Source organism: Oculina patagonica, chromosome 2, assembly GCF_052425735.1.
Source record: "Oculina patagonica isolate OP01 chromosome 2, crgOcupat, whole genome shotgun sequence".
Lineage (NCBI taxonomy): Eukaryota > Metazoa > Cnidaria > Anthozoa > Scleractinia > Oculinidae > Oculina > Oculina patagonica.
Genome location: NC_135759.1, coordinates 4,375,118 through 4,386,448, shown reverse-complemented (window position 1 = coordinate 4,386,448; position 11,331 = coordinate 4,375,118). Strand labels below are relative to the sequence as shown.

The following is an 11,331-nucleotide window of genomic DNA, read 5'->3' as shown; positions in this document are numbered from 1 at the left end:
GTTTAAACAATTAATCCTAAGTTTTCTATGGGCGAATAGTCAACGAGGCGCAGCCGAGTTGACTATCGCTGAGGCCCCATTAGGGGGCCCCGAGTTTCCCGTATCCCATTAATTTTTGGCCTAAATATCCCGTATCCCATTAATTTCCATTAGTTCGATATCCCACAGTCTTATTTCTTAATATCCCGTATCCCTATAATTGTATCCCGTATCCCTAAAACCTCTAAGGGGGCCTCATTGCTCGTAGAAAACGAGGGCGGGTAGTATAACTTGTTTAGGTAGAAACTCTAAAGAATTACAATCCAAAACCTACAATTTCATGTGCTTGTAAGCCAAAACTCCAGAAGAATTAATCCTTTTAGAGAGTAACGTGCGCCTAGCCTCCCGTGCAGTCGTTCTTAGGGGCGATCGTGTTTCACTCCAACACGATCGCCCCTAAGAACGAACTGCGTGTGGGGCCGGGCTAACATGCACCCTGATCGTGTTCTATCAGCGAATAATGTACTGCGTTCTCTCGAGGTACTTCTTGGGCAATGAACTTTCACTCCGAAATCTGTAAGTCACAACTAAATATAATCATGACCCAAGCTCAGTTCTTCCACGTGTGCAAAAACACGTCGTGATTACAAAATCCTCTTTAGATTGCGCTCCTTGAAATAAAAGAAAAGAAAAGTCACACATGCACATATGCACACCTGAAAACGTTAATTAAAAAATAATCTACTTTTGCAAAATATTATAAAATCAGCAAGCAAAAAGGCTCCGTTGGGGTCTTCGTGGTTGGCCGTTTTAGCTAACCGTCTCTGCATTTAACTTGAATTTTACAGCAAAGCGATGACTTCCTGTTGATCTACTTCCGGTTATGGTGTTTTCCTGGTGACGTCATTTTCAATTTCAGCTCAGGGGAGGCTACAAAGCTTCGGTCGTGTTGAACAAGAAAAGTTTCAAACCAAAGAGAATTTGTTGTGAATGAAATCAGTGTATTCCGTTTTCGGGATAATCTAAGGATGAAATTATATGCGTTAAGTGTTTTACGTAAAGATGTGAAGTCAAAGACGTTAGTTGCAGCCTTTGATCTCCAATCGTTTGGCTATTTTCAAAGATCAAGGTATGGTTATAAATCGTACACCGACGGCTGTGCCTTCCGATTGCTTAAAAAATTAGCTGATGTGTGAATTTAAGTGTATGATACATTAGATCTGCCCCTACATTTCGTCTACCGTTTGGTTTGAAATAAGTTATAATTTAATGGTATGAATAATCAATTTCAAGTTTATGTCTATATAGAATCGGAACAGAATTATAAGCTTAGGCTTGCAATTTCTGTTACATCTAGAAACATAAAGCTTATTCTAATATTCTAGAATACATTCAATAGTATAGAAGTCAAACGTAAGCTTATAAAGCTTAATTGGAACTACTACGTGTGTAACTAAATCAGGAAGGTGTATTCCTGAAGCCTACATACATACACCTTTCAATTTAATGTACATTGTATTTTGCATACATGGCACTTTTATAAACTTTGCGGTTATGAACTCCTTTTATTTTCAATTTTTGTTTTGGAAAAGACCTTTTTATGTATTTCCAACTTTCACACATGGGTAAAATGCAGAGGTACGCTTTAGGTGTGGGCGCTCCAATTTGATGAAAAATAGGGCATGGTAAGAACCAATCAGATTCAAGAATTTTATATAGTCATGATTATACAAATTATAGCAGGCGCCTGTGTAGTTTTTGGGTGCTCATTTGGAGAATGCGAAAGGCGCAAGACTGCCAAGCAAGGAAAAAAAAAGAGAAGGTTCCTTCCCAGAAACCCACCAAAATGGGTTTGCTGCCCGCAACTATCATTAATTAAAGTAATGTAACATTTATTTGCTGGATTAACTCTCAAAATAAATGAGTGAGAACAGTCATTATTCTCATAGGTACGAAACTAACAATTTCCTACCATGCAAGCAATCGAGAAAAGTCTGCGGGACCAGCAAAAACTTTGACATGTGACAGCAGACGTAATGAAAACCAAACTTTCAGTCCAATGTCCTGTTTAGAGTTTTGTGGTGACTGGAGCCTGCAAACACAATTTGGACGTTTTGCCACCTTCAGTGGGATTGCCCTTGCCACATCTGTGCAAGCAACGACAAGAAAACATAAAACATCCACCATGGCATACAGTGTACAGGGTTCGCTTTTCAATGCAAGGTTACAAGTTCGTTTAACTTCCTGCAAGCAGGACTCAAAAAGCTCTTCCGCAGAGATGCATGCATCAATGTTTACAACACTTAAGATTACAAATTTTAAAAAGGCTAAAAAGGATAAAAAGCTATTAAAGTTCTTAAAATCAAAACGTTTTCAACCCTAGGTCATCATCAGTGAAATTATTACTATGAAATTATAATAAAATGCATATTTTGCATTTTTTTCAGTGTGAAAGAATTTATGCAGTTTACCAGTCAGATACTTGTGGAGAGAACAAGAGCAAATGAAAGAGCTTCAGTAAAAGAACAAGGTTTGTAAATGAATTGTTCATTTGAAAGTGATGATCATGGTTGTGAGTTAATTAAAATTTAAGGCAATTTAAGGAGAAAACCTTGCAATTGCAACATGCTTTTTTTTGGGAGCTAAATACGATGATTGAAAGGTTGAAGTGTGATTGGCTGGTACATTGTACATGTGTTTAAAATCAATGCTCACCTAAAGAATACTTGTATATGTACATGTACATGTACATGTGTGAGTTCATTCATTGATTCATTTACTGATATGTTTGCTTGTTTGTTTATTTATTCATTTAATATAATTTACATACCGTAAAATTCCAGTAATACAAATGTACATGTACAGCTGTAAGCCCTCCCACTTATAACCCCCCCCCCCCCCTCCGGTTGTAGGCCCATCTATCTGCAAACAACAAAATACATCCGATTATAAGCCCATCTGGAATTAACCCCCCCCCCCCCCCTTGCTGGATGACTGTACTGAACAGGGCCAAATGTTGCTTTATTATGCATTTTTAACTTAGAAACATAATTCGATCAACACTCCCGTGGCTCGTTTTAAAATGTTCTTTTTTTTTATTCCACTTTTAAGCCCTCCCTGATATATGCCCCTCCATTTATAAGCCCACCCAGAACCCCTTACGAAGATGTATAAGCCCAGGGCTTATAACTGGAATTTTATGGTATTTATTTATTGTGATTTACTGAAATGTTTTGTGTGTCTTTGTGTTTTTTTTGTACAGAATATGTTTGCCATGTGTTTGTTAGATCAGATTCTCTTGGAGGAGTTCTTATCTCAGACCCTGAATATCCACAAAGAGTTGTTTTTACACTTTTAAATAAAGTAAGTATTAAAACCAGCATTGCTCTTTTCACCAGTCAGCAAATGAAGCTGCAAGTATTACCGGTAATTACAATTATTATAGGTATTCTGATCTAGCCTGCAGTGCAGGCCTTTTCCGTGGGTGCGAGAGTATAAGCTCGTGATCGAGTAGATTGGCCACCATGTTGGATGAGGGCCTCACTGTCTGTTCAGCCTCACTCCTACTCCCTAGGACGCGTTTTCTCCTATCTCCAATTCTCTCTTGAGTACGAATCCAAGATGGTGCGTGCCCGATCAAAATGCATTCGAATTCCCTTGCTAAAATAATTTATGCCTGCATTGCAAGCTTATTCTGATCAAGGTGTTAATTCTTGTTGCTGTATTCAGGTCTGAAGGAATAAAGCCAAAGGACTGCATGAATTTTACAACTTTTAAAACAGCAATCTTAAAACATCCTTGAGATTGTCACACATGACACATAAAATGCTGTACTTGTATGCAGCATGTTCAAATGGTTTCAAAATCTGATGACAATATTATTGCAGCAGCCTCAGACAATGTTAGTTGTATGCGACACAATAAGGACCCAATAAGCTAGTTCTTTCTTTAAGAAATTGCTAAGTGAAGAAAAGAGTGCTGGCTAATCAATGTGTGCTAGTAATTAGCTTCAATTATGTAGCTTTTAGATCTTGCAAGTTCCAGCCGGAGGGTAGGAACATTTTGTGAGGTTGCCATGGCAACAATTTACCAGTGTCCAAAAAAATTACACACTCTTGGTTTGGAGCTCATTATTTGTGAACATTTGAACAATTACCATTGACAGTAATTGTAATTGTACAGCTGTACAAAATATACAATTACCATTAGGTAAATACATGTGATGTCACCTATTTAATTTATAAAAAAGTCTCCATTTTCTGGAGACTTACCGGTACCTGTATTTTGTTTTTCTGCCAATATAACCACAATATTACTTTTTATTCTATTTCAAAGGTTCTAGAAGACTTTTCGCAGAAAATTTCGCCTTCAGTTTGGAAAACAGCAGAACCATAGTAAGCAGACATTCAAGTGTAAATGACTGTACATATTTTACAATTATTTCATTTGATATGAGCTGGTAGATAGTCAACAATGCACATGCATGTAGCGCGGAGTTGGCTATAACTATCTCATATCTAACAAGCTCGAGTGGAATAATATTGTTTTGTTAAAAACACCCAAAGAATTGCAATATTTGAGCTCCCTGGCTGTTTTCACTGACATGTACACCTACCATATTTGTGATGTGTACACCTACCATATCCATGGTATATGAACTCATAATTTATACATGTACCATTGCCTGTAAATCAATTAAAACTCAGGAATTGCAATATACCATGGCTAGCTTTTAGTAAAATTATGTATTATCATTTACAAGAATGTTATTGACTTTCTTGCATTCCTTTCATTTCTGTAGCACAGTAACATGGCCAGAATGTGAAGAATATTTGCAAAAGTATCAGGTACACATGTTACTTTTGTTCAAAGTTATTTATAAGGAGTCAAAAACCTGTCCCCACCCTCCAACCAATCCTTCCCACTGTCTTTAAGTCACACAAAATCCTTGCATTGAGACATACATGTACTTGTACTGGTCATAAATCACATCTTCAAACACTTCCTTATAGTGATTCAAAGTACCAATATTGTTTAACATCCACAATTTCCATTGGCTTTTGACAGCACTGTACAGGGATCCATATTCACAGTCGTCCGGTCGTCCGAGACGACTAAAAAATCGTACGGACGACCAAAACATTACGAAAACTCGTCCGCTGGACGACTTAAGTTTGACTTAATGGAAAAAAAAAAACATTTATTAAATTTTCTTATGAGTTACCTGCGTTCTGACCACTTGTCGTTCATTCGTAACTTTTAGAAAACAGAGAATAATTTGCAATTTTCTGTCGCGATAAAATCATAATTTTGGCCGCCATCTTGGATGATGCGGTATTTTCCATGAATGAAATCATTGCAGGCTCAATTTTCAAGCTGTCAACCGCTGATATTTTGTTCTGAAGCTGCATCCGTGAAAACACGAGGCGATCGCATCAGCTGATGTTGTGATCAAAATGCGCTGTTTATCTTGGTGTGGCACCACCAGCAAAGAAAAAAGTAATGTTAACGCTTCAGAAAAGCAAACCAATAGAACAAGAAGAGTGAAAGTGTTCTTTTCTTTCGTCATGGCAGTCAAAGAGGCCCTGGCTTTCATTTGTGCCTGCATTGTCCGCTTCCACCAGCTCCACATCACAAGCCGCTTGGGGGCACGATGTTTAGTGAAATTTTATAGGTCAGCAGCCAAAGTAGACATTAGTAGAAAGTCTCATTAGCAAATACTTGAGCATCAAACTTTATTATAACTGACACGTTGTCTCGTAGATTTCATGACAATTGTATACAGTGTTACATGTAATAACCATAAAAAAGTCAACTTTTCATTAACTTGTTGTACAGTCACCATTCTTCACTTTTGAGCGGGCAAGTAAAATTTTGCCAGGGCAAGTATGTCGTCTTAAATACTTGCCCGGCTGACGACTTGGAGAAAAAACGAATATGGCTCCCTGCTGTATGTTAATTTCTTGTGTATATATTATAAGCAACCATGTAGTACAGAATTCAGGGCGTGACACAAAGTGCTGTCCGATAGCCCGGGGCTAGTGAAATGATTCATCGGGCTAGCGTCTTCTGATCCTGGGTTGCCCGACGGGCAAGCAACATTGTGTTTTTACCTTATGGCAACCTTCAGAAATAAGTGTGCATCAGACAATTCATGAGGAAAAACAGGGCTCAAAATTGCAACTTACTTGTTGCCAATGCTACCAAAATTTCAATCTTGGTGACTAAAATCTTTAATTAAGTCGCCAATGTGGCGACTACATTTCTCGGTGTAAAGGTGAATAAAAGCCATTTTCTCGGGTAAGTGCTACTAACTATGATCAAATTTTTGATCTTCATATTTTTACATTGTCGTGAATAATTAGACTTTCTTACTCAACTTGCCAAAATTCAATCAAATACGAACATCAGAAGTCGTTGTATTAAAACATTTATTCCAGAGAATTTACGGCCGCCATTAATCAACCTTGTTCCAAGGCTTGGTTGCAAATAGGGAGAAAATGACGTCAAAGGCTAAAATACCTCACGGGTTGAAATTAGAATAACAATCAGCATAGAAAATTGCACGAAAAACAAGCCCAAAGTTTTTGTTGCTTTTCGCGTGATTTTCAATACAAATTGTTATTATAATTTCAACCCGTGAGGTATTTTAGCCTTTGACGTCATTTTCTCCGTATTTGCAACCAAGCCTTGGAACAAGGTTGTTTAATGGCGGCCATAAAATATCGGAAATAAATGTTAAAACAAAACGACTTCTGATGTTCGTAATGGATTGAAAATTTGCAAGGTGAGTAAGAAAGTCTTATTGTACACGAAAATGTAAAAATATGGAAATCGAAAATTTTATCGTAGTAGCACTTTAAGTCCTTAGCTTCCTGAAATCATATTGGATAATCTTTGCTTTTTAAACAATCAAAATAAGAAAAGAAGTCATATTGCTCCAATCTACCCTTTTGCTTTGACATAAAATAGTCCATCATTTCCGAAAACTTTCAAATGGCGACACTGTGTTTGAATTTGCCCCAGAATCCTTTGCAAACCTTTGAGCATTGGGTGCATCATGTATGCATATGGAGTATGTCCCTTGAAATGCATGGCTATCAATGAAGGATCCTTCACATTAGCTTTAAAGTTAGTTGCCATAAAATCTTATATATTGTATTTGTTTTAAGGCTTGTAGTAAGTGTTTTAGTTTATTGTTACAGTGTTTTAGTTTATTTTTGTTTGTTTTTTTTGCAATTTTATGGTCTTCAAAATTAGAACAATTTTAACTTTTGAGAGCATGTCCAACTTTTCGTCTCACCCTGGAATTGGAAAATTGGTGTTGTTTGGGAAACTTATGCCTTATGTGCTACTTAGAGCACAAAGAGGATTAAGTAAGCGAGGGAAACAGGTATGGGAAATTATATACCAGACATTTGTTAGTAATCCTTCCCTCTTTCTTTTCTATGGATATGACACCTCCCCCATCCCCCATTTCACTTTTCCTGAAGCCCATACATATGACACTCTTATTGTATTCCCAATACGTGAGAAAAGTACATAACAAATCGAGAGTGGAGACCATCAAAAAATGTCAGTGGTGGATTTGTTTTATTCAATAACAATGAAATTTACCAACGAATTAGATAGAATATCAGCAGGAAGTGGCATACGCATTGGACAGCGCATAAGATCGCAGTTCATTTACACTTAAAGCCATTGAGGAAAGTGGGAACAATTTGAGGGTTTTTTCTAGAATTTAGAACATTTTGCCTTACGTTGCATTACAGGTTACGTCATTTTCATGTTCTATACTCTGATCAAACATAGCTCTCAACCAGTGAGCACACAACAATTCTTCCAGTCATTGTAAAAAGTTCATTCTTAAAGCACCCATGACGGATTATTTTTTTTATATAAAATGTACCACTTTGTGCAACTGTTCTTTAATACAGTGTAAGAATATAATTTACATGGTAATGTATTGTTTTGTTAATGTCACAGAATCCAAGAGAAGCTGACGCAATGACAAAAGTACAAGCGGAACTGGATGAAACAAAAATAGTCTTGGTAATTGCAGTGGAAGTAAATTCTACATCATCTGTACATTGATGGGCTTTCTCTTATAACATTATTGTTTATCTACTACAATGAGAGATGACTGCAAGAGTCATGTCTGACAGATTTAACCATAACAGTTAAATGTTTTGTGACTTGCTGTTGAATTGAGTTCTTTGGGTCTGAAGACGTCATTACCAGCTTGCCTCCAGTATGTAAACAATGGGTGTTTTGTTTTAAAAGGGGTATATTTTTCATCTTACTGGAATTCATTTGTCTTAATGACCCCGTGATAAAACTCTAAAGCGTTCTCGAGAAAATTAAAGTCAAACCTTGTAAAAATGATTAGAACGCACGCCATTTTGTTTTATAACTGAAATGTAGATAATTTCAAATCCATTTTTCTCTGGCGGAGTCAGAGAGCTAAAAATTTAGTAGGTTTTTGTTAGCTGTACTCAAACTGTTACCATGCTATGAGATCTCTTTGGTAACTTTATTTTTGTCTGTATTGCTCGAATGTTCGGCGGAAACCATCTTAAAAGCTCTTTACTGGAGCCCTATGCTTTAGCTGTCGATAACATGTAATCTATTGAGCTCCAAGCTGGAAGCAAATTGTCCCAAATGTTCTTATGTGTTCATGTACTTTTTTCTTCCCAGCATAACACAATAGAGGCGGTGCTACAAAGAGGGGAGAAACTTGACGATCTTGTAGAGAAATCGGAAGGATTAACCCTCCAGTCAAAAGCCTTCTACAAAACTGTAAGTGAAATAACTAATTAGTTATTTAGGTGGTCCTCACTTAATGTCGATTGCTAACTGTATAGTTCACAGGTATAGAAAGGTTTATAAGTTTTATCTCAAGTTGCTGAACATTGTCAGCAGGCCCGTAGGGAGGAAGGGTGTGACGGGTACGTCCGCACCCCCCCCCCCCCCCCCCACGAGCCTTGGAAGTCCGCTCATTGTGAATATAAGTAAATAAATAAGGGAAATGGTATTTCTGCACTTTGACTATTTACATTTAATATGGTTCTTTGGGTTGAAGGTCCACCGTTTGTAGATGCGTGTGGTATATTTTGGACCAAATTGTGCGATTCTAGGTTAATTTCAATTGTAAATTGTACCAGAATTTTTGTCGTTGCTTCCTTTTAATACTTTTACCTGCCTTGTTTCCTAACAAACTGTCTTCAAAACGCACGAAATGCTGTGTCAGATAACCTATTTATTTTTTTTTCAAAATTTCCTGGGGGAGGATACCCCCAGACCCCCTACATTGTTTCGTCTACGGCACTCGAAATTTCGCGCAGGAAGCGCTCAAGCGTACCCCCCCCCCCCCCCCCCAATGTAAAAATTCTGGTTACGGGCCTGTTGTGGAAAAAGTTCTCTCAGCAACTTACTAACAGATATTTTAAACGAACCAACATTTATTCGTGTGTATCTGTTTCTATTTCAACAGGCAAAGAAAACAAATTCATGTTGCTGTATACAATGAAATATTACGCGGAGTTATAACAGAGGACCTGAGTTATTTTTGTACATAAATAGTGTTTGTGTTTGTGTTCTAGATAAGATTTCCTAAATTCCAGTGGTGATCTACAAAAAGCCATTTTCCAATAACAAGGTTCTAACTTTACGAATTTCTCCGAGGAATAAGAGAAAGAAATCACTTAGCTCAACGAGAGTTAAAAATTAAACATGTCGAAAATGGCCAATTGAAATAACTATTTTCAAGAGGAAAGTTTTAATTGAACCTTCCGCCGTTGTGCTGTAAGCATTTCAACACCTTTATTGATCCTTTGTTACATGTACATGTTACAATGCCCTCACAACAACTCGGAAAGTGTTGTACTTTATAACGCATTTAGGAAAAGTATAAATGTTCTTATGAGCGCAATTTCTGCATCTGCATAAGAAGAAAAAGTAAGCTCTGAATTAAAAACTCTGAAAGTAGACAATGTGTCTGTTGTCATAACTAAATACTCCCTGTATATGTTAACTTTACAATGAAGCTTCGTAAAGATGCGAATTTTCCTTTCCTTAAATACAGAAATAACAATAATATTATCGGCGGGAAGGGCAGGAACGCCGCTATCATGCATGACGGCCTAGTAAATTGAAATAAAAAAACCTCGGCAAGGAAGCATTTACTTCTTAGAAGAGGAAGGGCCGAAGGAATCGAGGAAGGATACTGAAAAAGACATATCATCTACACCCAACTCCCCGGGATCGTGTAGTACTTTCTGAATGTACGGTCACAGGAATCTTCACCCTTGTATAACATAAAACAGCGATTTCCTTTCAAAAGGTTGTCGCTTTTCGGGAAGTGCGGGGGGGGGGGGGGGGAACAGGGCAGTCTGAACCTCCCGCTTCCCGTACCTCGTGGAGGCAGCGTGGACGAGCGGTTAGAGCGTTGGACTTGCAATGCGGAGTTCCCGGGTTCAAGTCCCGCCCTACCCGCTAGCTGAATTTGTTCTTGGTAGTCCCAAGTTCAGATTCTCGACCACGCTTGTAAATAGCCAGCTGGTTTGCCTCCGGCCATCTGGGGTTGCACTACGCAAAGTGCCCTGATGACAGATTTTCCGCAAAGTAAACAAATTCTGGCAAATTTTTCCAAGTGAGACCCATACCTTATTTTCCACCAGACATTGTCTTTGACGTAGCCGTCGGTGCGGTCTGTGGAATTTAGCGGTCTTCGCATTTTTTTGCTGCAATTCACATTTTGAGGCTTGGAAAGCCAATATTTTGTTGTAGCATTTGGTTCATTGAAATGGCATTTTAAAATTTCTGTTCATTTAACCTTTAAAAATTGTCAGATTTTTTTAGAATTTGTCTGATTTTTCTTGTTTATCAATATTTCACGCTTTGAGGGCCGGAAAGCAAAAGTTTCTGTTCATTTGACCTTTAATTTTAATGGTATCAGAAATTGTCTGATTTTTTTTTGGTAATTAATATCTACCTTATTGTTACTTGTTTTCGCGGGACTTAATTTAAGCGATTTTCAAAAAATCGCGAAATTTATGACCAGCGGAAAAAAGGTTCTCGCGAAAAATAACGACACGAAATTTAATACCCTTCAATATAGTTAATGTTCGTTATGAATATTCAACGTTGCCGTCAGTTTACTACTTAATTACCTCGATACAGTCGTCAAACTAGCTCTACTTTGTTGCAAAGGAACACGTCAAACTGTTTTTAAAGTTTTGTTTTGTTATATGGTTTTGTTCAGTGTCATTGGAAACTGTTGCAGTGGAAAATTAAAATCAGTTGGACCAATTTTGAGACTTAGTTTGTTAATGTCGACCAGTATTGACAATT

At 37.6% G+C, this 11,331-nt stretch overlaps 1 protein-coding gene across 1 annotated transcript; it reads left to right on the top strand.

Annotated features, from left to right (window-relative positions):
• The first annotated feature begins 921 nt into the window (after nucleotides 1-921).
• Nucleotides 922-9,971, top strand: LOC144642667 (synaptobrevin homolog YKT6-like). The gene is made up of 8 exons (XM_078501688.1): nucleotides 922-1,108; nucleotides 2,427-2,509; nucleotides 3,242-3,342; nucleotides 4,315-4,373; nucleotides 4,781-4,826; nucleotides 7,966-8,031; nucleotides 8,677-8,778; nucleotides 9,473-9,971. Exons 1-8 carry the CDS (start codon nucleotides 1,008-1,010, stop codon nucleotides 9,506-9,508), a joined length of 594 nt encoding a protein of 197 aa, XP_078357814.1. The 5' UTR covers nucleotides 922-1,007; the 3' UTR covers nucleotides 9,509-9,971.
• The last annotated feature ends 1,360 nt before the right edge of the window (nucleotides 9,972-11,331 follow it).

Bases quoted from the DNA above. Each gene is read 5' to 3' on its own strand.
- LOC144642667 (XM_078501688.1), top strand. From the start codon at position 1,008: ATGAAATTATATGCGTTAAGTGTTTTACGTAAAGATGTGAAGTCAAAG. The intron at 1,109-2,426 runs GTATGGTTATAA...CATTTTTTTCAG, and splicing joins GGCTATTTTCAAAGATCAAG to TGTGAAAGAATTTATGCAGT. The intron at 8,032-8,676 runs GTAATTGCAGTG...TTTTCTTCCCAG, and splicing joins ATGAAACAAAAATAGTCTTG to CATAACACAATAGAGGCGGT.